This window comes from Anneissia japonica, unplaced genomic scaffold (assembly GCF_011630105.1).
Source record: "Anneissia japonica isolate Jap-2015-1 unplaced genomic scaffold, ASM1163010v1 scaffold993_len1110182_cov180, whole genome shotgun sequence".
NCBI classification, from domain to species: Eukaryota; Metazoa; Echinodermata; class Crinoidea; order Comatulida; family Comatulidae; genus Anneissia; species Anneissia japonica.
Window position 1 is genome coordinate 495,662 of NW_022749760.1, and position 25,985 is coordinate 521,646.

The window sequence follows — 25,985 nt, forward strand, 5'->3', positions numbered from 1 at the left end:
TTAAAGCATGTGGATCAATTGTGTGTTACAGAATTTGATTATTGGGGCGATTCCTTTTAAAAACTAAATTAGTTAAGATAAAAAAAATGCATATAATGACTCAAGAAAATCAGTTTTAATTCAGAATTTGATTATTGGAGCCATTTTTACCTACCTGTCATATGGGGCCATTTTTACCGGGGCCATTATTTCCGGGGCCATTTTTGCCGGGGCCATTTTTTCCGGGGCCATTCTTACCGTACACCCACTGAGATACCGGTATTTTGCTATAAGAAGATGTATTCTGGCTGTACAGGGCCCTCTTTAAAACCTGGGTCATTTATGCAGTTCGTTTCAAAAAATTTCCAGGCTTCTTTTTGACTTATGAAATCACATTGCCGCCCAAAATTAGGGGACCAATCCAATTAACTATCCTTAAAATATTTGGTAACAAGTACACGCAGATGACTGATGACAGAACAAATAAACAAAAAAGAAACATGACACTAACGCTTGACGACTTCTTTCAGTTGGAATATATTTACATTGTTTTGAATATTCTATGATGGTCAGTAACTGTCGTTTCATGAGAACGATTCGGAAATTTTTTCAAGAACTTCTTTGAGGAGTACCGTACTGTATCATGATTGGCGCGCGACGCGATAGATTTTAGTGATATTATGGAGGCTTCGGAGGAAACGATTTTGATATGTTGTATAACCATAGAGAAAATAGAACTGTTCTATTTTCTCTATGGTATAACAAAGCTTTAAACTTACTTATTTAACGAAGCGTGTCTTAAGCCCAGTGCACTCTCTCTCCCAAGGGAGGGGTGAACTTCCTTCCTCAGCCCACCTCTCATCCCCCACCCCACCTCCAAGGCGCTCAAACTCGAAATCTGAGCAAAAGTATTACACTTTTCAGATAGTTAAAAATTACCGTACACATCCGTTCCTTATTTCGCCGTTAAATCCCCAAATTATAATGGCGGTTGATGGGCAACGGTGTCGTGTCCAATTTTTTGAGGTTTTAGTCCTCTTCTTTCGTTGGCTATTATTTAGGTTCTGCTTTATTTCCGATTAAATTATACGATATGCACCATTTAGGCCAAAAAAAAACTTATTATTTATAGTTTATCATCCTATCAAAGAATAAAAATGAGGGAGGGAGGTTTCTTTCTTTCTTTTTTTTTTTTTTTAACTCATGTTCACAAGTAAATCATTGGTTAGGGACACGTATATAAAGTCATAAGAATGGAATTAACTTAATAGGCCCTATTTTAAAATAAATATGTTTTTTGTTGTATCAGTAAACACATTTGCAAGAAATCCTGAGCTTTACAAGTGAAAACAGATTCAAAAACGACCGTTTTGAAATAAAAACAATGTTGATTGAAAACAAAAATCAGAATTTCGCCAAGAGTGAGGGAGGGGGCGATGAACTAATATATTTTTTATGGGGCCTTATTGATTGATTGATTGATTTAATGTTGAAAAGAAATGTAAATGATCAATGAAAATAATGCATAGCTTGCAGCTGATCTTTTATACATTGAGTTACAGTATGCGCTAACGTTATACCATCAGTCGGTAATGGTTCGCGAGAGTGGCCTTCGAAGCAGGAACGGGTCGGATTTAATAATGAAAGAAACAAAGGGAATAGAATTCAAAAAGTGTGACAGTGTGAGTAAGATGAGATATATGATAGGCCTATATTTATTTTTTCCCCTTCAGATTCAAATATTTTGCTTTATTTGCAGTTTCGTGAACAAAATTGAAGAATAACAAATTCTCAAAAATCAATACGATAAATTCAAAACACTACACAAATACAAGTTTAAATAACGAATCCAAAAACAAAACAAAACAAAAATGTTCAAATTGATAAAAATTAAAATCTTCCCTTCCTGTCTCTTTTCCCGGTTTATTAGAATTAGATAAGGTAAGAGAAATTTATTCGTTCCATTCAAGTCAATTAATATGGAATTTTAATTTATATCCGTATTTTCTGAACACTGAACGTCATCCATTGCGAATGGATCCTTATTTTGTGTACAGGACTACACTGCGTTTGTTCTGGGGAACTGAATGGTGAAAAACGGTATGGCAGAGATGTGGCTTAGTGACCTCCAAAGGAGCTCACGTGAACAACCTAAACCAATACACGCATACGGGTTCCTTCTGTTATCTCTCGAAAAGATCAACTCAGGATTATTTACATTATTGACGGCGGATTGGATAGGATTGGAGTAGTCAGCAGTAAGCTACGCAAGGTTCTTTCGCAATTCAATGTGATATTTAGATAATTTCTACTTTTTTTTCTTTACAAATACCATTATTTGTTTTACAGTTCTCGTCATGGAGGTCAGTATCAGGAAGCTTCATAGATTGTTTGTCTTTCTTGGTGAGTACCCTCTATTCCACTATATAACATATCAATACAGTATGTCTACGGCGCTAGTGCACTTTTGCACACTACATCCAAAATCAAAGCTACTACTGTATACAATTTCACTAGCGCCATGTATACAGTACAGTTACTACTTGACCGTTATTTTATTTTCGAGTATATGGAACGTCGAAAGGGCAAATCAGTTCATTTCGGAAATGTCGTATAATTAATACTACAATAATGAAAATAATAATGATTATTCAGTATGTATAGGTACGGAAATTGAAACTTTCAAATGTAAATGTTGGGGTGGTATAGAGTCTGTCGGTAAATTAGGGTCAAAGTCACACAATTATCTTCAAAATGAAAATGAGACTTGGTGGTGAGATAATAGTATACCATACCAGAAACAAATGTTTCTATAACTATTATAACTATTTACAACTCCAAGAACGACGGTTGACTGATTATAAAGACCTTAGAACCGTATACCAAATTTGCAATCCAACTTCCCCCTATATAGGCCTACATAATGTAACAAATTTGGTCAATTTGTGCATATCTACGCACCATCCCCCACCCCTTTCCCCCTCCTACCATGACAATCCAGGTTCAGCCCTGAGCCATATAGACAGGTTCCATATCCCAAAAATGATGATGCAATAGGCATTTTTAGGTAAGGCTGGCATCCAGTTGATTTTGGGTATTTTGACCATGCAGATTACGAATCTGGTGGATCCCAAGTGAAAGACCCAAGGGTCAAAATGGCCGATTTTATGCAAAATTATTCATTTTTGAGAAAAAAAATCTGTATTTCGGTTACTATAAGTCATACAGAGTTTATTTTGGTATCAAACTGTTCGGAAGACTCATATTTCTATTCGCTATAACAGGATATTTTCCTAAAAAAATACCAGGGAAAAAAATATACCAAGAACACACGTTTTTGGCCAAAAAAAAAAGTTTTTAAATAATTTTCTTGTTTTCAGAGCCATCGAACGTTTCCACTTATTCAATGGTGACAAATAACTAAAATGACAATAATGACAGATAATAAATATTTAAAAATAGATTCTAACTAATAAGTAATGCATAAATATATAATTAGATTAACTTTAAAAATGTCGGTTTTGGTATAATTTTGAAAAAATCCTGAAAACTCGGTAAGTCTCCTAATATTTGTACAGGAGAGTTGAATTATATATATATATATATATATCTGTCTCTTATACACATCTAGATGTGTATAAGAGACAGGTTCTGGAGACGGATCCGATTCGGCCTTCCAGGACTCATCAGTGCAGCTGGGGTATAGACCCAAAAGAAACGTTTGACCAGCTTAGGAAGGGCCCAAACCAGTCCCACTACCACTAATGATTACAGAGCCAAACCAAGGCAATATATGTTTTTATATATATATATATATATATATAAGATAGATGATACGGCGTAAAGTATGGTGCCACGAAAGTTCCACATAGATATTTGAAAATAGATTTACAACACAGAATAAATCGATGTTAGTCGTTGACTCTTAAACATAAAATGTTATTAAACAAATATTTCGAACGCGCCTGCGTTCCTTTTTCAATGTTAGACGATTATTGTAGTCAACGACTAACATTTATTCTGTTTTGCAAATCTATTTTCGATTAATATTATGTATAATAAATGAATAAGTAAGTAAGTAATATAAACAAACATACACACAAATAAATGTGAAATAAAATAAAATGAATATATGAATAATTGAGGAGCACTTCTTTAAAGTAAGATCTCTCCCATGGTCATACCTGGCAATGGTATGTCAACTGATCAATGACGGCCATATGTTTTCTTAAAATAGAAGAAAGGACAAGAGCCAATTGAACAATCATAAATTTACTGTATGATAAATGTAACATTATATTTTAGCTGAATATACATACTGCTTCATTGTTTTTAAATCAATGGTTTTACAATTACTATAGATAGTACTGAAAAAATAATTACATAATGAAATTTGAATATATATTATGATCCACTTCCCATTTCATTCCTGTTTTTAATGGTTTTCCTTATTCAATACTCATATAATTATTGTACTCTGAAAAATGTAAGCATATAAGCTGAATGAATTCTAGGCTACACATGTCATCGGCCAGGATTCAGCTGTTGGAGTACCATGTACCTTTTAACTTTAGCAAAATATATTGAATTTTCAAAACCATTTTAAAGTTGTCAGAATTAATTATTCACCCCAAAACAATTTTACTATGCAAGTGTGTTGGACACAATTCTGATATTACAATCAAAACACTATAAATGAGATAAAAACATAATTTGGCTGTGTATATCACCTATTTGCCTGAGAAACAGTTCAAACAGACGAACTGAGCATGAGCAGTATTATTTATTAGGCGTTGCCGTGGAGAATATTCTTTTGACCTCACATATTCCATAATTTACATATTAGTCCAGGGTCTAGCTCTGGGCTACTTACTTAGGTTTGGAGAATACGAAACCAGGACTAACTCTAGTCGGACTAACTAGTCCAGGAGTGCAGTTAGTACTGGACTAACTTAGTCAACTTTTGAGAATACGGGCCAATATGACTAATAGTAACCGAAATACAGATTTTTTTCTTCATATGAATTCTTAGGCCACATTTTTGCACCGAAACACTTAAATTTAATCGGCTCATATTCACTGCAGCGAAGTGACCTCCAGAAGCCTTGATTACCATTTAGACTCGCTCATTTTATGAGGGTAATTCAGTGGCGTAACAGGCTGCCCCCCCCCCCCGACGAATTTTACCGGGCTGACCAAGCCGTAGTACCGGGCTGGGTAAGAAGAGAAAAGAAAGAGGGGAGAGGGAGGGAAAAGAGAAAGAATGGGAAAGAAAAGGAAAGAAAAAGGAAAAGAAAAAGAGAAGAGAAAAATATAGACAAAAATAAAAAGGAAGATATAATGAACAGATATCACAATACCCGGCAACCCCTTCTCCACTTCAAAAAGTGTCCATATCGCATTTGATCTAAGCCGCCAGATATTCTCCGCATTGGTGTAACCACCGCTGGACAAGGGGAAAATATCCATCTATGGAAAATCTTTCCCCATTGAAGATGTCCTTATCACCCCGGAAAGTGCCTGAAACTCTCAATTTTGGTTTTTTGTTGGGGTAGGCCAATTTCCTCAAAAAATTGCACATTTTAGGGAGTTTTGCTCAATTTCGACGAAATTAGAATTAAAAACACAAATCTTTCACGCGCTTCGCGCGCATTTTTTAAGGGTAAAGCTTGTGCTTGCCCTTCTTTGCCTTCTAAGTTATTTAAACACATAATAGTCCCAAACTCAGGAAAGAAAATTAAGATAGATCGTTTTACCTAAAAGAAGGGCCTCAATGTGTAATGATGGTGAAAGAATATGTTTGTAATAAATAAAGCCATAATGAAAATGCTTACAGTCAGTTTCAAAAAAACGAGTGTGGCCATATATAACATAAGCGCATTTCTTGTTGAGGTAGGCCAATTTCCTCTAAAAATTGCACATTTTAGGGGTTTTGATCAATTCCGACGAAATTAGAATTAAAAACACAAAAATTGTTTGCGCGCTTTGCGCGCATTTGTTAAGGTTAATGCTTGTGCTTGCCCTCCTATGCCTTCTAAGTTATTTAAACACATAATAGGCTCAACTCCAATAGAAAGAACATTTAAGATAGATCGTTTTACCTAAAAGAAGGGCCTTAATGTGTATTGATGGTGATGGTGAATATGTTTGTAATAAATAAAACCATGATGAAAATGCTTATATTTAGTTTCAAACACACGTGTGTGGCCTATATTATAAATAAGATAAGCCCTATGTCGTATTGTTTTCTATATGGTGGGTAAATTACTAACCGGCAAACTTATTACCTTTGCCCCACCCCCCCCCCCCGACCCAAGACCCCTGTTACGCGCCTGCTTATAAGCCTACCTTTGGTTTTATGCTTTGTTTGAGTCTTAAATATTATTGTTAACAGTATTACTGTACTAGTTTAACAATTTTACAATTTAGGCTATAATGCTCATTATTTTACGACGCACTTTTCCTAGCCAGCATGAATCCGGCTATCCCAGACCTCAGCTCAATAATGGTGCGTCCCTGCTTCTTACCAGCAGGCAGAGAAACCTACAACCGTATGTTTTAGATCTTTTTGTGCCTTTAAATTCACATTAAATCAAACAATAACACTCAGTAAATGTTGACACCATATTACTTAATGAGTATGTAGAAGGTGAAAATGAAGTACCTAAAGGGAATTGGCCAATTTAAGGCAAAAGATAAAACAACAGTACAACGCACATTCATATTAACAATGGCGGAAGGCTATAAACCAAAGCTTCGCCATTTTCGCGGGCATAATGCCTAGACAGGATTGTTCATTCATATTGATTAGTGTTTTGACGGTGATTTTTTTTCATCCAATGGGAATATATTTTATATTAGAGGAATTTATGAATATTCAGTTTTCCTTTTTACCGGGGGAACAACAAGATATTTGATTGGTGAACAGCCGAAATGGCAATTTAAAACCAACCAAGTCACTAAAAAAGAGGTAAAAGCCTCTACGAGGTGGGCGGTCAGCATAGCATTAGCACCAATCGGAAAGTGAAAGATGACGATGACTTTTTTCAAGCAAAACCGTTGAAACAAATAGTAAGGCAATCAGAAAAGAATTGCCTTTCAAATACCGAAGGGAACACAAAAACCCGACTAGTATTTGCTGAGACAACTGTGGAAAGATGAAACTTTGACCCAAAAACAGCTGATGTCGGTGCGAAATACAGCGTGAAACACTAATTTGCTACGCTAATTCTCGCTCTTAAACGAAAATGTTGCAAGAAGAATCCTTATGTCCCAAAAATGGATAATTTTGCATAAGATCAGCCATTTTGACCCTTAGATGAAAGAATTTCGCTTGGGATCCACCAGATTCGTAATATCAGCATGGTCAAAATACCCTAAATCAAGTGGATCCCAGCTTCTACCCAAAAAATGTCAATTGAATGTGTTATAGAGCACGATTTTTGAGAAATGGAACCAGTCTCAACGCATTTTGCTTGTTGTGAACCTGTAGAATACTGACCGAACATAATTATTCAGCCAAACCAGCAAATTATGGGTACTACTGTACTGACAAAAAGAAAACACTAAACGTCATGTATGCAATGAAGCACATCTGAAATGCATTCATAAACTTTGACACAATACTGTTGACCTGAGGTCACTAATATAAAGTGAACAACACGGTTGAAATTTATATCAAAGAAAATTTCAATTGCTTTCAAAAGCATTCTTTTGCATCGTAGCTTGGTACAAAGATGCGTAAACAGGACAAGCTCACCACCATTAGGAATCAAAATTTTCCTGGGGGAGTACTCCGGGCTCCCTTTTCTAGGGGTCTCATCGATTCATGGAAAAAAGAATACGTATGCAACTATACCCATTTTTATTTTCTGTATGTATACCTATACCGGTACACACATAATAGTCCTATTTACTAAATGAGAACAATTTACCTGACCGTTTTTCAGAGGGCATAAAACCTTGAATTTTAAAGAACTTAAAAGTCATTAAAAGACACTTCAGAAGTCGGGAAAGCTCATATCCCGCCTCTAGGAATCAACATTTTAACGGACCCCTACCCCTCCCCCGACTTTCTTTTTTGGGTTTGGAAATTTGACCCCTACCCCCCCCCCCTTTCAACCAAGTTCCGCCCCTGTGTATAATAATTATTATATTAAATCTTGTCCTAGTGTGAAATTGGTGCACCCTCGTTTCAAAAATTCATGATACGCCCCTGCTCTGGTCCTATTTAATTCCCGGATTCGCCAATTGTCATGAAAATGTTCTGTTGATGCGAAAGAATTACCTTATTTAAATTTAAATTGATGTTTAAAATGGTTAAGATCAATATTAGAATTCTTTCAGTTTAAAAAAATACTTTCAAATTGTAGCTTGCGTAAGGCAATTTCTCAAAGAGAACCATTTCACTATTACCACCACGATTCTTTTAAGACATTGGAAAATGAGATATATATCTCGAATGACAATATTTCCTTGCAATATCTGTGATTTTGCTATAATCGCTCATGCTAACAAATTCGTTTTATGACATGAGTCCTCATAAAAGATTCGTGTTGTTATTTTATGTAGGCCTACCGTAATTGATTTATAAAGAAACGTATAATAATTTAGAATAACTAAGACTAGGCCTATTATTTTATGACTTATTAATTAGCCGAACACTGAACCATAGTCCATTTTGACCACAGTCAATTTCACTCAGTTGCTTAGGTGATTCAGAACGGCGTAGCAAGCATGCGAGCATTACCGATTGTGTGGAAATGTAAATATTATCCACTAGGCCTAAAGAGTAAAGGTCAGTGCAATGAATGCGGCCATAGAGTAGGCTTAAGTTTACTTAATCCCATTTCACATAAAATATTACTGTACTATCAAACTTCTGCGATTTTCGTTATATAGGTATTTTACTGGTGATTGTTGAGGGTAAAGCGCCGGTTGGGGAGTGGACCGTCAGTGACACTAATGGCAATCCTTGTATGAAGATGCAGATGGCAGCTACCATTACCATTCCATACGTCACAAATAGTGGAGAGGTATATCAGTACTGTACTGCTGTACTTAATTCATCAGCATAAAGGACAACATACGGCCAGTCCGGGCCTGGTTCCAGAAAATGCCGACATGAGAGGGGGACCAAGTAGGGTGGGGTCATAACCATGGGCCCACCATAAACCCTTGATCAGCTCCCGGAATAAATCTCCAGTGGGGTTTATATGGAGAGATTCTATGGTATAGGACTTGAGCTCGTAGGCTCGACCTGGGGGAAAGAGTTGGAAAGGGGTTCCCCCTCCAAAATGAGATTTTTTTAAAAAGAATATCAACCTCTAGATGGCCGAAATTGGCCCTCTCAGACTGTGACAGACATGTGTTGGCTTGGTGTGGGCCTATTTTATAGGTTTTATGGTCTGACAGCCCGACGAGCTCTGTCCGGCGGGAAGGGGGGGGGGGTCTAGACCTGTCCGGTGGTGCACACGGAACCTCAGCACCCCCTTTTGTACGTGAAACAATAACAGTAGATTAATGGAAGTGAATGGCAAAGTAATTACTTCAGACATTACCAATTTATGGTGTAGTCATTCCCATTCAACATGCTCCGCCCCTAGTTTCGCCCATGATACTTTTCAAAAATATTCGCCACTGTCCAAGTATCTACATGCAAAACCCACCCACAACCGCAAACATACATACACCCATACGTACGCATAACTCATTATTCTTGTGACGTAGCCCAATTTATTTACCACATGATTGTCTCAAACCTACAAGTACAGTAGCACAATGTTTCTTTCTTTACCCAGAATACTAATGCCATCGTTGACGTCCCCACTACTGCTGATCCCTCTCACTACTCCAAGTGTGACGGACCCTCGGTATCATTTAAGTTGAAGTTTTTCTCGAATGGTTGGTCACTATGGTTTGATTACAAGAAATCTGGTTCGAAGTATAAATTAGATACGATAGGTGTCGGATACACTTATGATAATGTGCACTTCCCAGGTGCTGCTGGCGGTAAGTTATCCAACTCTAGATTGAGGATCTAGGAATTGATTGTATTTGCAATTTCAAGCCGCCTGGCGCAGATGAATTCGTCCACGCTCTGTGTGCAGCGGTGGCGCCAGAAATTTGTCGAAAAGGGGTCCGAGCATTCGTCAACTCCCTGTAAGGTTCACAGGGGGAGTACTTATGACTTAGTGTGGTCCACTTTCTTTATTAGAATGGAAATTTCAGAAAGAAAATAATTTTTCTTATTTTATTTTATTACACCATCTGCTCCCCTGAAATCTCCATAAATATCTGTCTCTTATACACATCTAGATGTGTATAAGAGACAGCTAGAAACCCGGGGCCCTTGCACCCCTACACTAAACTGGTGTAGTCACGCGTTTTATATCTCTCAGGTTGATAACTATGAGTTGTAAAGTTTGTGGATGTTGAAAATGTAACAGTAAGTTGTAAATTCAAACAGTCGGAATATTGAATCCCGAAATTGAAGCAACTAATCCAAGTCTAGTAAAATTGGTAAAAACCTTAAATTCCTGATGATGACATCATTAATGTCGAAATATTGAATCCCTACACGATGGCGTGCATTTCGATACATGGAGTATGTATTATACTACAGGTATCTTATTTGAGATTAATCGGTGAGCCTTTCTCCCACATCGTCACGAAGGGAGCTCTAAAGTCATTTAAGGCAACACGCTTTCACCTTTAACTCATCATAAACGCTTGTGCCATTAGTTGGATTATAAGATTCTCTTGAATGCGTAGCCTTATTGAATGCTGTTTGAATTTACAACATACTATTACATTTTAAACATCCACAAACTTAACAACTATGCCAAGTCAGGTAAAATTGGTAAAAATCATATATAAATTGTGAAACGCCGGGCACACATTGTGGCACCATCTTCGCTTTGAGTGAGCGCTTGACGATGCGACGCCGTCTGCTGTTTGCCGGTGGCGGTCTGAGCACATCGTCATTAAAATCGATCCGTTGCGCTTGCCTTGTCGCTTGTCTTTATGGGATTGTGTCGGCCGACGACCGTCAGAGCATGTTTGCCCAACTTAATTGACATATTATAGTAAGTTCGAATGATTGGATCTACTAGTAGTAAACTTCGGCGAGGGGGCCAGGAGGACGCAATGCCCCCTTCATGGTCCAGATACAGTGGCGTCACACTCGGGCGCTGACGGGGCGGAGCGCAGCGCCAGGGCCCAGCTCCGACAGTTAAAAAGATATAATATAAACTATAATACCATAGTTTCATTCAATGGGGTACTTGCAGTTTTAAACATAGAAATACACTGGCCTGGCATCATCATACAAAAACCGCATTATCTCAAGGCTCATGTAAACGATCGCTGCAGGGTTGTTTTTTGTTTTTTTTTTTGCAGTTGCAGTTTGTCTTGAGAGAACCACACTTGATCAATGTCGCGCGTGACACAAGCGTGGTGTCTTTTGATTTGGCTTGTGATATCCTTATTATGTTTTTGTACGTTTCTCACTAAATATTCTTTGTACTTATTTACACCTACATAGAGTACATAGGCCTACTTTGGACTATATCTACGTGGTCCCTGGCCCGCAGCGTCTGTTGGTTCGCTTCGCTCGGAAACTTAACGTTCGCTTTGCTCGCTTCCAAGGGAACCCAATATAATGTGGTTGGGCCTACTATTTTTCTTATGTTTGCTCAAAATTCTTTTTATAGGTGGGTTTTCCTCTTCATCTATAAGTGACAGCGACCTACCAACCACGCACGTTGGCAATTACTATGGTTGCAACAAAACATCTTTTGACATCTTTGGAATAACTCTTGACATGAGTGATGTCAAATTCCAACCTTATGTGCAAGATGTTCCAGATAAAGGTTACGGTAAAAGTAAGTTTTTTTAGAAAGCATAGCAACTGTTGAGAGTATAATCTACTTTTTAAGAAAGCTGCGTAGACAAAATAAGTACAAACTCAATGCGAAAATATTTTAATTACGATATAAGAAGTTTCATTACGATGCAAATGCCCAGCAAAAGAAAGTGAATCATCCCTCAAACCCCTCACCTGAACTCCTCATAATGGTCTACACATTCTTTCGTCCAATTTAACTTTTGGATATGGTCGTCCGCTGCGTGTGCCAAGTCGATATCTGGACTATGGTTTTTTGAAAGATTAAAGAAACCATGGCCTATACTTGAGTTTGAAGGATCCATCGTGATAGAACCACATGCATATTTGAATGAATCGTATTTTGAGAAGCATTGAATATTGGAATTGGTAACTGGCATCTCAAATACATGCCGTGTTAATTTTATTGCAAAGGTTTCAGGCACATTAAATCTTTAAAATCGGTTTAATATTATGTTTGTATGATTTCATACCACTTGAGTAGCACAAGAACCCATTTTATCATTGAGGTTTGACAATTAAGTATTACCCTAAAACCTTTTCTATGGGCGGCAAACTGAGATGTTATGTAAAATTTGAGTACTAATGCTAAATATTTTACTTTGTCGTTTAGGAGGAAAACAAAAACATGTTTGCTGTAAAATATTGAAATAATTAGACTATATCCCTCCAAACTTTCAATAGGAGAAAGAGCTGGGTATCAAAATTCAAAAGCTCTTTCCACTTTATGAACAAACAAGGGATTTCGCTTCTCAAAATTCTTTGAAAGAATAATGAAATTAAAACACTGGTTACGGTAGCACATTCGAGACTAATTGTCTTCAATTATTTAATACACAAACTTTCGACAGCAATCTATATAGGCTTCATCAGGTTTATATATATACTGTATATATATATATAAATATATAATATTGTGAGAATAGAAATGATATATGAACTTCCTCATAGATTCTTTAAACAATAGAAGATTATTATTTACATAAAAAGTGCACTTGTACTGTACTACAAAACGAAATTTGAACAAATATTATTGTTATAATATTTAAAATATTTATACAATAGGAACGAAATAATGTAAATATTAAATAAGGTATCACAGATATGTATATTGCCCCGTGACTCTATTAATCAGCAGTGTGAACTAGACTTATTAGTAACTTTAAAACCAGGCCCCGGAGGAAAAACCTTTTTTAAAATATTTTTTTAAGACACAAAATGCATATTTGACGGAAAACTTGGAAGCGGTTAATGAGATACAGACTTTTGAATATTTTAAAAACTTCGGGGAAAATGTGAAAAAGGGTGGTTACGCCCCTTTTTTCCCTAAGTTTTTAATTTTTAAATATTCAAAAATTTGTATCTCATTAACCACTTACGAGTTTTTGTCAAAATCAAAATTTCCTCTGGAGTTTGGCTTTAAGAAAATTTTTTCTCAAGAATCTAAAATATTACTTTTGTTTTCTCTCTTTATTATCTGCTTCACAGTGGAAGTGTGTTCGACTGGTGGAGGAATATCGGGTGAAGCTGTCATGATTCTCATCATTATCGCTGTGGCACTTGTCATTATTGTGCCAATTGTCGTCACAGTTGTCTGTGTTGTACGGCGCAAGCGCAGAAATCAACAGTTTGATTATCAACCACAGTAGACTGGATCACTCAGCCTGAAGCCACAGCCTGTAATCCAACAATTATTTCAACATGCTTTTATATATGTTTAAATAAATCAATCACCTTTTCAAATTAGGCTGAATAGAAATGTTATAGGGGCTAGCAATGTTTATTAAACAAACGCAGACATAATAAAATGGATCATTGTAAATAAATGTGATCTATCTGAAATGTTCAACAAACATTTGTTACTGTATTTATAATTCGGATTCCATTTTTTTTTATTTTTTAGAATAGTAGAGCCCAAATGTCAGTGTCACTCGAGGCCAGTAAATCATGCTCTAGCTGTCGGCCCTCAAATTGCCAGACAACGGAGGAGTGACACTGGTCTTTTCGCCTTCTTTTTCTCCTCAGGGATTTATCCTTGTTAGTTTGAGGATACTTCTTCGTACTTAAATAAGCTATGAAAGTCCATTTGTATTTTTTTTCTTGGCAGTATGTTTTTAAACAAAATGCAAAGTACTCATTATATTATATGTATACGAGATCACATGTTGCATAGCAGCCAAACAAATATTGAGAGTTCTGTTTTTTTTTTTAAATATTATTTCTACACCCATAAAAGATGGTTAAATAAAACAAATAACTATTAAGTCATCAATCTATCAGATCGCCAAGATTAATCAATTCAGTCACATTCCTTCTTTTACTGTCTTCATTTTGGGGATTGATATTAAATATTATTCCTTTTTGTGAAAATGTGAAATATTGTTATTTGAATATATGTATTTTTTTATACCAAATTATTAACTGTTTTAGGCTCGTAATGATCAGTAGCACAAAGTGTGATATAAAAATGATCATAATCAAAATAGTCTATTTTTTTCTTTTGTTGGAGTAGTTATTTAAAAATACAATATTGATCGAAAGCATGATACAAGCCTGTCAGTCTCACAATATCTTTAAATAGAGGCCTACACTGTCAATATGACCGCCTTTTGAGGACTGTCAGGGCTTATGTAAGATCAGATCTAGGCCTAAGCCTACACAGTTAACAGGCACGTACGCAGGATTTTTATTGGGTGGGTGCGAATTTGTAGAGCTTACACCAAAATTTGATGGGGCCGCTTAGGGGGAGGGAATCCTGCTGGGATCGAGGGAGTGGAGCTCAGGCATTTTTGATAATTTTAGGTCTTAGTTAATCGATTTCTGAAGATGCATATACGGTTTTCAGTGGCTGATCTAGAAATTTGAAGAGGGGTCAGGAAGGGACTTTCACAGATGGAGGAAATACCTCCTCAGCCTCAACCATGGTGGGGCTGAGGAGGTATTTCCTCCATCTCCAAAGAAAATTTATGACCATGGCACCTTCAAAATGGTCAGGAATTCCAGTCTCATACAACGTGAATATCATTTTCTTTTTTCCCAATTTTTTTTATTATTTGTTTTTATTTTTAAAAATCGAGGGGGATCTAGATTCAGTTGGGCTTCTTGAATCCCCCACTGTCAGTGGCGGGTTTAGGAATTTTATATAGAGGGGGCAAGGGAAGGAATTTTACGGTTTGAGAGTCCATGACACCTCAGCCCCACCATGGTTGGGCCTGAGGTAAGAACATTTATGATTATGGCTTATTTATCAAAACAGTTCATAGAAAAAAAAAATATAATGTCGATATGCATTAAATATGCTATAACTAAAAAGGCAAATTATAATAAGGATCAAAAAATATAATCAAAATATAATTTTTGTCTTCGATTTCAAATGTACAAAATCAAATTCTAGGTGCACATGTATTGCCAACGCTAACTACTTTCAAACTTCCGTCTCTCTGCTATTAATTAAAATGAAATTGATTTAAAGGCGCGGCATATATGGGGAAAAACCCAGAAACAGGAAGCGGAATAATGCAATACTGTATAGCACCGTGGCACCGTAAACACAATAGAAACAAATGGATAAATAATAACAGTGCTCAAATAGTTACACGTTGTAATAATCGTATTAAGCATAGCTCATCATTGCAAGTTCCTTTGTTCCAGTTGTATGAAAAAAAGGTGTCGCTAGCGAGATTCGGAATATACATGCAGATCTAGACCATGTTTCATACAACTGACTGAAACGCTCACATATATATCTGTCTCTTATACACATCTAGATGTGTATAAGAGACAGCACTTAAGATGCTGCAATGTTTGAGGTGTAGCGCATTTAACCGCTCACTGTAACCCCGGATGTATGCCTACACTGAAACGTTCGACGGTTCATCTCCAGATTGCAGACAAGCAAACAGATTGGATATTGTCATTAAAAACGATCCGATTGCGCGTGCCTCGTCAAGTTGCGTTCTCCTTCGAATCGTGTCGCTGCCGCTGCCGACGATAATCCCCTCATCAAAAGTGAACTTAACATTATTATGGTCTTTTCCCGGATTAAGATCCGCTTTAAAGAACGTAGATAGCGAACATTATGAAGCATTTCATATGCCACTATCAAACTTTAATAATGTACCTATGTGCTCAATAAAACGCAAACATCGTCATGCATTTGTTTATTAAAATACAAAACGCCTATCTTAAGAATTATGAGCTGTGACTGCTACGATTGTTTGTTTGTTGTTTAGCTTTGTTTGTTTTGTTTTGTTTTGTTTTGTTTTTTTTTTTTTTGGCTATCAATTTCAATTTCGAGAACAAACTTTGGAAGTTTATAATCCGTCTATGGAGATAAGGCCACACTACGTCGGTGTGTAACTTGTAATCACATGGTATGAATGAGCCAAACGCCTTCTCTGTGTGACCCTCATCATACTATCGTAAGTTTTCATGACCTGTAGTGAGACATGTCGTTTATTGAGTTATTCTCGGCGTCCTTCCTCTTCCGAGAGGCTAAATTAGTGGATGACTAAGTGTGGTTTTTGCGACATCCTCCATGCAGTTCTAGTATGCAATAATGTAGTCGAACTGTTTTACACGCAATAACTTTCCTCGAAGGGTGCACTTTTTGCCAGACCAGACGCTTATCATGACGGGACACATCGAAGCAGTAATGTTGCTACTTCCTTTATTTTTAGGTAAGTTCATTGACATTCTTATTCCTTTGATTTACACATTTAAGGAATTAAGAGTAGCAAAACTTATAAGAAATCTAAAGCAGGGTTCTAATCACGTGGCCAGCGCGCAAACATGAGGGTTTAGAGACATGTTGGAGTTCCGTCCCTGAAGACTTAAACGGGTTGCTGTATGAAATACGTTTATTCGATTTAATTCTGTGCATCCATCCAGTGCTTTAAACATGCCCAGTTTAGGTGGATAAGTATAAAGTTGAAATAAAATTTTAAAAGATAGGCATTTTTGCACAAAATATATACCGCCATAAATTAAATTTCTGTTAGCTTTAAAATGTTCTAAATCTATCTGAAATGCCATGCGGGGTTCACTGGTCTAGGCCCCTATCTTCGTTAATGTGAGGGTTCTCTATTAACTTCAACTTTAGAAATATAGGAATTTCTTCGCAGACAACGTAGTCTTCAATAGTTGTAAGCTATCGTTCCACACAATGCAATTTTTAAAATTAATTAACTGATTCCTTATCTTGATCAATGATAATGTACCGACAGAGGCAGGCCCACGCCACCCTCAGACGCTCCCAATTGGAAATTTATTAAGAAAAGAAAACTCAATAGGTTAAATCACCTAATATTCACCTTATTCTGCCAGCTATTCCCCTCACTTAATTATCAAGCCCTCCTACTTGACCTTCGTTTCTCCCGTCGTCAACCCAACTCCCCTATTAAGATACGCCACTGAACAGGGGCGAACTCTCGGTATGTGACCCTACGGCCCTCTCTGTAAGTATGGCAGGGTTTGATCCAGAGATGTCCAAAAGGTGGGGTCTGAAAGTGGAGCTGATCGAGACAACACTATTCTAAGGGGTGTTACATTTTTGTTTTCTATAGACGACCGAATATAACCTCTGAGGCGTTTTGGGCGATTAATTTTTTCTTTTTCCCCTTTTTTTTTAACTTTCCAAGGGGGAGGGGGCGTTTTTTGACACTATGTGGGGTGTTTTTCCATATCAAAGTTTATATTACATATAGAAGTGTCTTGAATAAAGCGAAAATCGAGGCATTGGGTAGGTATTGGGTAGGTCTTGGGTCCGAATCCCAATGGGGACATGTAGATTTCTCTCAAATATTTATTATCATCTTTATCTATTTGATGGAGGTGTACTTCTTTACCAAGGTGTGAATACTTTTAATACATTAAATTAGTATTCGAAAAGTAGAATCGTCTTATTAAGTATGCCAGGTCTAACTCTGAATGGGATGCTTTTATATATAACTCGTTTGACGTACAAATATAATAATGCGTATTTAAACTGTTAAAACAGATTAAAAATGTGATAACAAAGTTAATTGAAACTGCTACGGTTCCTTCAAATCCAGAATTGCCCATATAGTCACGGGAACGAGTGGATTTGCTGAAAATTAGATGTCAACGCTTGTTCTCATCACCAGATAGGAAGGATTGTTTAATTAATTTAATTAAGGTTAAGGATGTACACTAATCGGGAAAGATGGCCGGCGAACCACTATTGTTGATTACCGTATATACTTCATATAATGATGTCCACCGAATAGACTAATAGTGAAGACCTCAATTGGGTTAAAATACTCGCCTTCCCAGGGCAAACGCCGTCAATTGGATGGGGAAGGTGTAGTTAATCTATCTTCTTGACCCACCTAGTTTTCATTTTGTCCCGTAATCCAGAGGCCATATTGGCCTCATCTGAATAATCAGGGGCGGATCCAGAAATGTCCAAAAGGGGGGCCGGAAGGGGGAAAAAATTTGGGCCGATTGAGACAGCACTGTCGTACGGGGTCCGGGGCATGCCCCCGCTAAATTTTTGTGTTCTAGACGCCCGAACATAACATTTAAGGCAATCTGGGCTATCATTTTTTTCTTTTTCTCTCATTTTTCTTTTTTTTTTCCTTCTTTTTTCCTTTTTTTTACCTCCCAAAAGGGGAGGGGCCGGGGCCGGGCCGCCCCCCATAAATCCGCCCCTGATAATGGTTAGACCTCTGCGGCAAGCTTCCACTCCCCTAAGATTCACAGTAGGTCAACGGGTATTCTTGACAGTGGAGTATCTATGTGGTGCGCGGGGATGGGGTGTTCCCCAGGCGCCCCCAAGCCAATGCAAATTTCCGAAGCTAAACATTCACTCCCAATTAGTTGGAAATCATCTAATATCAAAGCCTATTTTTCGAGACCGAGCACCCCTCACTTAATCACATGGCCACCACTCCACCTTCGCACCCCACACCATTAGCTGAGCCCTCTCCATACCAAGACTCTATGCACCACCGATTTTTGAGTGACTTTAAATTTGTTATTGTGAAAGGGGAAAGGATGGTATAACTAGGAAATTCAATCACTGTGGATCCTCTCGGAAGTAGTTATAAATTATAATAAAACATTATGTACGTGAATATACCGCTTTGAGTTGAATCATCGGAGGCCACGTGAGTACAGTTGATCGTCATTAAGTACGTCACTGAATAGTAATAGGCTGCTAATTAGGCCTATTTACCAAATTAATTCAGCTTTCCTGTCAATTTACTTTTTAATAAATATGTGAATCTATTTAATTATATTAAAATTAATTGTATTTTGCTACCAATTACAGAATAAATGTCAATGTCAATACGTCTAAATGTACAGTACGTGTATTACCGAATCATTCCTCCGATTAGCGATCACATCAAAAGCCAGAACCTCTTCACGCTACCCACAGCTCAAGGTATTTTATGGACGCGGTTTAATATTATTTTAGAGATGTCCGAGAGGGGGAGGGGTGAAAATGGAGTCGATCGAGACAAAACTACCCGAAGGGGATCCGGGTCATGCCACCCAAATATTTGTTTTCTAGACGCCCGAAAATAACCTCTGAGGCGTTTTAGGCCATCATTTTTTTTTTCTTTCTTTTTTCTTTTTATTTTAACTTTCCAAGTGGAGGGGGGAGGGGAGGACGCGGCCTAAATCTTACCCTGTTTCCATTCTAAAAACGGCGCCATACCCTTAAATTAATTTGATCCGCGACCGATTGAAAGATGGGAGAATCCACTACTGCTTTATTTAGAGTATAATCACCGGTAGGATAATGTGTTGTGGAGCAATGTTTATATTTATTTCAACAAGGTTTTATGAGCGTGGTCCCATCCAGCAATGTTTGTTACATTATGTACTTTTTCTTTTCTTTCAGTTACTTATACAAGAGTTGCATCTACGCCTACCTTACCCCAACAGGGAGTGTGGAGCTATGGACAGTGCATTAAAATGACGTTCGGGGCTCGGTTAACCATTCCATATAAACTGATGGACGGCAGGGTGAGGATATTATGAATATTAGTTTTAATAGGTAGGCCTATTTAAATGTAACTGTACCACTATTAACCATATCTATCATTAATAATGTATTATTATAATCGATATTATAATAATAAAGATACTGATAATAATTGGTAATAATGATAATCAGGGGCGGATCCAGAAATGTCCAAAAGGAGGGCCGAAAGCGGGGCCGATCAAGATAACAGTATACCCTAGGTGTCCGGGGCCATTCCCCCACGAAAATTTGGTATTCTAGAAAATACCCTCTGGGGGGCGCTTTGGGTGAAAATTTTTCTTTTTCTTTTCTTCCTTTCTTTTCTATTTTTTTTAAATTTAATTCTTGGAGAGTTGGATCCCGGTGATGATGATGATAATGGTGCCCAGACGTACCTATAGTATTAATTTAAAAGCTTTTGCCGAAATTATTGTGTATATTGTATTTCTAATAACAGACAGCCGAGCTTGACATCGACGTACCTTACCAGGCAGATTCCGAGAGTTCACACTGCAATTCACAAGTGGCGACGTTCCTCCTCAAGTTTTTCCCCAATCCTAACCAAGTAAAGCAACACTGGGAATTCTCACTTACTTTCAAGAGTTATGGAGACACATATAAAATTGAAAACGCCACCGTGCAATTTGTTATCGATGATCACTTTCCGATAACTGCTCAACATGGAGGTTCGTCTTTATAGAAATATTGCCGCTCATCATAGTTCCTAATCCACTCTCCTCAATTTACCTCTCTGCTCATTGATATCATTATCATTACCATCAGCAACATATCATCATTTTGTTCATCATTATCATTGCTATCATCATCGACATTATCGACAATTATCAGCATCATCAGACATCATACCATCATTATCAACTGCAACCAGGCGCGGATCCAGGGGGATAAGGGCACGTGCATCCCCCCCCCCCCGGTCAAGCCGAAAAATAAAAAAGAGGGAAAAAATGTGAGTTAAAGAGAGGAAAAGGGGAAGAAGGGAGAGCACCCATGAATTCAGTGGCGATCCAGCAGTGGGAGAAAGAAGAGCTCGATTGTTTACCTTATTTTGCCCCTCCCCCCCGTCAAGAAATCTCTGGATCCGCCCCTGGCAACATCATTACCATCGACACCGTCCTCCTCCTTGTCGATAATTATATTAAACATGAATTTTGATTGGTTAACTTACACTCTGTCATCGATCATTATATTCAACATGAAGTTTGATTGGTTGATTTACAGGGCGGCTTTGACATTATCTGTCGTCGATCATTATTTTAACATGATTGTTAATTGGTTGACTTGCAGGGCAATGGTACCGCCAATCCACATCTAGCTTTAATACAATAGCCGCAACTGGTAGCTATATTGACTGTGAGAAGGTTGAATACAAGATGGGTATTAATGGTCTTACTGTCTCCCTGTTCTACGCAAAAATGCAACCATTCAGTCACGGGGTACCAGATAATGGATACGGAACAAGTAATGATTCCTATATTTTTATACACCGTATTACAATATTAGAGTAGGCCTACAATAATTAATAATAATTGTATAATATCAATATTAATGAATAATAATAATAATATTAATCATTTTATAATAATTTTATAATAATATTAATGAAGATGGTAATAAAAATATTGCACACGATGCTAATTATGATTACGATGATAATTATGATGATGATGATGAACATGATTCGGATTTCATTTATTGTCATACGGCAAGCCATATGAAATACATTTACAAACTTGTAATGAGTAAAAGGTACTTTAAACAAACAACACTTATAATACTATGATGACGCAGTTGACGAGGATTATTTTATCATGATGATGATGATGACGACGACGACGACGCAACGACGGGGGAGCAAGCTTTTTGTTTTGGAAGGACGGTGTGCGTCCTCGCTCTCCCAGAAGTTTGCTGGTTAGGGTACTAGGCCTTCATTGCAAGTGACCTGGGTTCGATTCCTGTGATGGCCGGAATTTTTCTCACGACTAAAATAACTCCACACCCTTATCATGAAGAAACTTGGTTTATAACCATTACTTCATTCTGTAATCGGCGAGTTACAAAGATTGAAAAATAATGTGTTTTTTTTTTTAATTGTTTTCGCAGGGGGTCCATGTTTGACATATATCAAGGAGGATGTAGCAACTAAATCCGGGCCATCAAAAATAGCTGTTGTCTGCACCTTACTACTCATCATGATGATAGTTGCAGCTATCGTTGGTACTGTTTTCTATATGCGGAAAAAAAGAGGTCACAGTATAAGCTACCAGAGAAATTAGCGTTTGAATTAAATTGATAACGTTAGATGAATATAATTAATGATTATGACGATGATAATGGTGATGACGATATTGATGATTATGATGATAATGATGATGATGACGACGATGACGACGATGATAATGATGATGATGACGACGATGATGATTATGATGATGATGATGGTGGTGGTGGTGTGACTGTGATAATATAACACATAATAATATTAAAACATTATAATTGAATAACCAATAATATTTTAACAGAGGATTAAGATAAACATGTTACTCGTCCGGGTTATGCAAAAATATCATAGTCTTTCCCAAGCCTAAAATAACCAATAATGAGGAAGCTAATACGAGAAACATGTTTGTTTTATATAGCTTAGGCCTATTGGTTTGAAATATGTCAGTTTTTAAAAGCTTTTATACAGTTGGGTGCTTCAAAACATATATATATATTTTGTTCGTTTGTTCGTTCTTAAAAGTCCAGTGGTATAATAATGATACTTAGCCAGTCGATTGTCTTTTCATCCAAGTGTAATCATTCAAATGTAATGCGTAAATAAATATCGAAAATGCTTCAATTATTACGGAATTGAAAATTTGAAGGATGACCCGTAGTCGTTTGCTCTCACTTTAATTACTGATAATCCGTGTATTGAAATCGAATACGCATAATCCGTGTTTTGTGTTACTCCTTTCTGCGGCAAAACCAATCCGTGTAATTTTTGGGTCCGCCTCATTGCTGTTCTTGTTCTAGTTACCAGAAATTTAAAAGCGTCCAGCGTCGCCAGTTCTGAAGGGACGTGCAGGACATTTTGTACACATTTAAGGTAGAGGTGATTTCCAAAAAAACATTAATCTTTTTTCAGTTGAACCCCAGGGTTCCCCCTACACCTACAAAACAAAACAGGGGTTTCAGGACTGTACATTCTGACTTGTTGCATGGTGGGAGCAAGCTTTCGATTTGCCCGACGACGCGTGACCGTCCAACGCAGATCCTAAAGCTTGTTTTCCACTAGGCGAATTTATTCGCGCGAATGTACATGTGCATTCACATTTCTATCGGAGTTTTCGCTTCAACGAAACGGTTAGTTCGAACTTTTTATACTGTTTGCGAAGCGAAAAAAAATGCGCAGCCAATCAGAGTTCAGAAAGCGAACCGACGCTTTCGATTCGCGCGAATAAATTCGCCTAGTAGAAAACAGCCTTAACGTTCTCAACGTTACGACTACGTTCTACGTCCCACCTCGAAGTGCAATCCAAAGTTCCGCATCATCAGAAATGGTGTCTCAGACCAACCTTCTGTGTTTATGTGCCCAAAAAAATATACTAGATACATATTTTTATTTTTTTCTATTGATAGGACTTTGGACCATAATTATCAACTTATGTGTGCTGCATGAGCCAACCTTGTCAAATGGTGTTTATTTATAAATGAATGAATAAATAAGTAAGGACATAATTTTGATTTGTAATAGAGATAAATTGTAAATACTGTGTACTCAGAAATATTTTTATGACAATAAATGACTAATATCTTAACATTCTGTACTTGCTGTTATGATTACTCAGCCTTCATAATGATCACAATCTTTAGTGGACTGGTATATTGGTCTAAGAAAGCAGTGCCAATTCTAAGAGTCTTGGAATGGGTGAGAAGGTGGTGTGGGGGTGGGGGTGCTCCATGATTAAGTAAGAGGAGCGATAGGTCGCAAAACAAGTATTTTTAATTTGAGCGTGATATTTTTCCTACGGACATTTATATAGATGTGTATAAGAGACAGGGGTACTAGGCCTTCATTGCAAGTGACCTGGAATTGTTGAATTTTATTGGTACGACGAAATTTTCCGTAGCACCTGCTACCTTCATCAGCGTACGAGCACCGTATCTAAAGATATATATTACAGCAAACAGTATATACATGTTAACAATAGAGATAACGATGGATGTATATATATACAATAGAGATAACGATGGATATGTATATATATATATATATTATATATATATATATATATATAAATTGAATGTGTTATAAATATGAATATTACATGCTATATTTAAACTTATAAAGAAAATATATTACAGTAAAACCTCTATTAAGAGGACAAATTCGGGATCAAAAGTGTATCTTCTTGATAGCTGATGCCCGATAGTGTTAAAGATATACTTCCCTCATCATGGCCGAAAGAGACGGTACCCTCATGGAAGATTTAATTTTAATATATTTGGTATCGTACGAAAGCAATCATGGTGTGTTAGTCCGGTTGTACGCTTCATTTACATTATACTAATTGGCGATTTTAATATTATTCAAATCTGGACTACAGAAAACTAAAGTTTACCGATTGTACTGGTGGAGGTCCTATTTTTAATATTGTATAGGTTCACGATACAAAGGACCATGACATCTGAGTATTTGGATTTTGGACACCATCGACCCATCATACTCCTAGCACACTCGTTTCATCTAAATTAAAGGTCTGCGGAGATCAGTTTAACATTGTGAAGATAGCTTTCTATGTATTAGTGACATCATATCTAATACTTTTTCTATGGAAGGCCAATTTCACCTATAATGTAAATTCTGCATAATAATAATAAATGTCTCTCTTTTCGTTATTTTGTCAAAATAGTTTTAAAGTTTTTAAAATCTATTATATCCAAAATGTTTGTGGTAATTTGCTCAGGTATCATCCATGGCGAGAAGCTAGTGGCATAAATCGAGAATCAAGAACTTTCGGCAATCATAGAGATCTAAATAATATGTGTGATGTGCCATAGAAAATAAAACTTTAAAACATTGTTTTTTATGTATTTACCTACAGTACTTAAAGCCATGAGTCCACACCCATCTCAGCCCACCATGGTTGGGGATGAGGCACGAACATTTGAGTAAATTGTACCACTAGATGGCTGTTTCTATATATAGAAAAATTCATCAACATAACATCACCTATAGTCAAAATTAAGTTCCAACAAGTTTCTCACGATTATTAGGGATTTTCTGCAATCATAGAAACCCAATTAATCACACCGTAGAAAAATAAACTTAATTGTCTTCGATGCATTTTTTTTTTCAAATGTTTTTTAAACTGAAACTGTTTTAAAATTTCTTTTCACAACGTTCACACTGACATGTTCTCCTGTATGTAGGCCTACCCCCAAATGTCTGTTTAAATCACCATTTCTCATTCTTTCCACAATGTTCACATTCATATGGTTTTTCTGTATGTACCTTCAAATGTGATTTTAATTCATTATTTCTCGTAAATTTCTTCCCACAATGTTCACATTCATATGGTTTTTTTTTTCTTGTATGTATCCTCAAATATGATTTTAAACTGTTATATAGGGTGATGTATGCAAATTCAGGCTTCAGCATGGACATCATTGTGATTGGCTAGATAATAAGCATATGCACGTCTGCAAAAGCTTAGGAATCGTTCTTTCCGCCAAAATCTATTGCGGACGTAAGATGCCCAAGTGTGCTGAGCACAGCAAAGTAAATTTCAGCGGACTGATTTTGGCTTATGTGGACTACAGTACATTTGGCAAGTAATTATGAGGCCAAAATCAGTCCGCCGGACCGATTTTTGCCGCGGACCAAAATTTTCGATAGAGATCCTGCTGCAGACCGGCAGCGAGACGTAAGTCAGCCACGCTTTGCAAAGCAGCCAGGCTTTGCAAAACAGTGACGTAGCCTTGGCTCTTCCATTTTCAGCATAGGGAAACTTTTTTTGAAGGTAGTATCGCGTCATTTTACGTCAAACCATAACAATCTGCGTCAATGTAGGTAAATTTGCGTCAACATACGTAAATTCCCGT

At 37.0% G+C, this 25,985-nt stretch overlaps 2 protein-coding genes across 2 annotated transcripts; both read left to right on the plus strand.

Moving 5' to 3' along the window:
• Positions 1-2,188: 2,188 nt before the first annotated feature.
• Positions 2,189-14,367, plus strand: LOC117121199. The gene is made up of 5 exons (XM_033266315.1): positions 2,189-2,382; positions 8,881-9,014; positions 9,780-9,990; positions 11,694-11,864; positions 13,373-14,367. Exons 1-5 carry the CDS (start codon positions 2,337-2,339, stop codon positions 13,531-13,533), a joined length of 723 nt encoding a protein of 240 aa, XP_033122206.1. The 5' UTR covers positions 2,189-2,336; the 3' UTR covers positions 13,534-14,367.
• A 2,033-nt stretch (positions 14,368-16,400) lies between these two features.
• Positions 16,401-23,090, plus strand: LOC117121169. The gene is made up of 5 exons (XM_033266276.1): positions 16,401-16,563; positions 19,755-19,879; positions 20,335-20,563; positions 21,183-21,356; positions 21,999-23,090. Exons 1-5 carry the CDS (start codon positions 16,515-16,517, stop codon positions 22,169-22,171), a joined length of 750 nt encoding a protein of 249 aa, XP_033122167.1. The 5' UTR covers positions 16,401-16,514; the 3' UTR covers positions 22,172-23,090.
• The last annotated feature ends 2,895 nt before the right edge of the window (positions 23,091-25,985 follow it).

Excerpts from the sequence above, each read along its gene's own strand:
- LOC117121169 (XM_033266276.1), top strand. The coding sequence starts at position 16,515 with ATGACGGGACACATCGAAGCAGTAATGTTGCTACTTCCTTTATTTTTA. Across the intron at positions 16,564-19,754 it reads GCTACTTCCTTTATTTTTAG|TTACTTATACAAGAGTTGCA; the intron begins GTAAGTTCATTG and ends CTTTTCTTTCAG. Across the intron at positions 19,880-20,334 it reads ATAAACTGATGGACGGCAGG|ACAGCCGAGCTTGACATCGA; the intron begins GTGAGGATATTA and ends TTCTAATAACAG.
- LOC117121199 (XM_033266315.1), top strand. The coding sequence starts at position 2,337 with ATGGAGGTCAGTATCAGGAAGCTTCATAGATTGTTTGTCTTTCTTG. Across the intron at positions 9,991-11,693 it reads CTTCCCAGGTGCTGCTGGCG|GTGGGTTTTCCTCTTCATCT; the intron begins GTAAGTTATCCA and ends TTCTTTTTATAG. Across the intron at positions 11,865-13,372 it reads AGATAAAGGTTACGGTAAAA|TGGAAGTGTGTTCGACTGGT; the intron begins GTAAGTTTTTTT and ends TCTGCTTCACAG.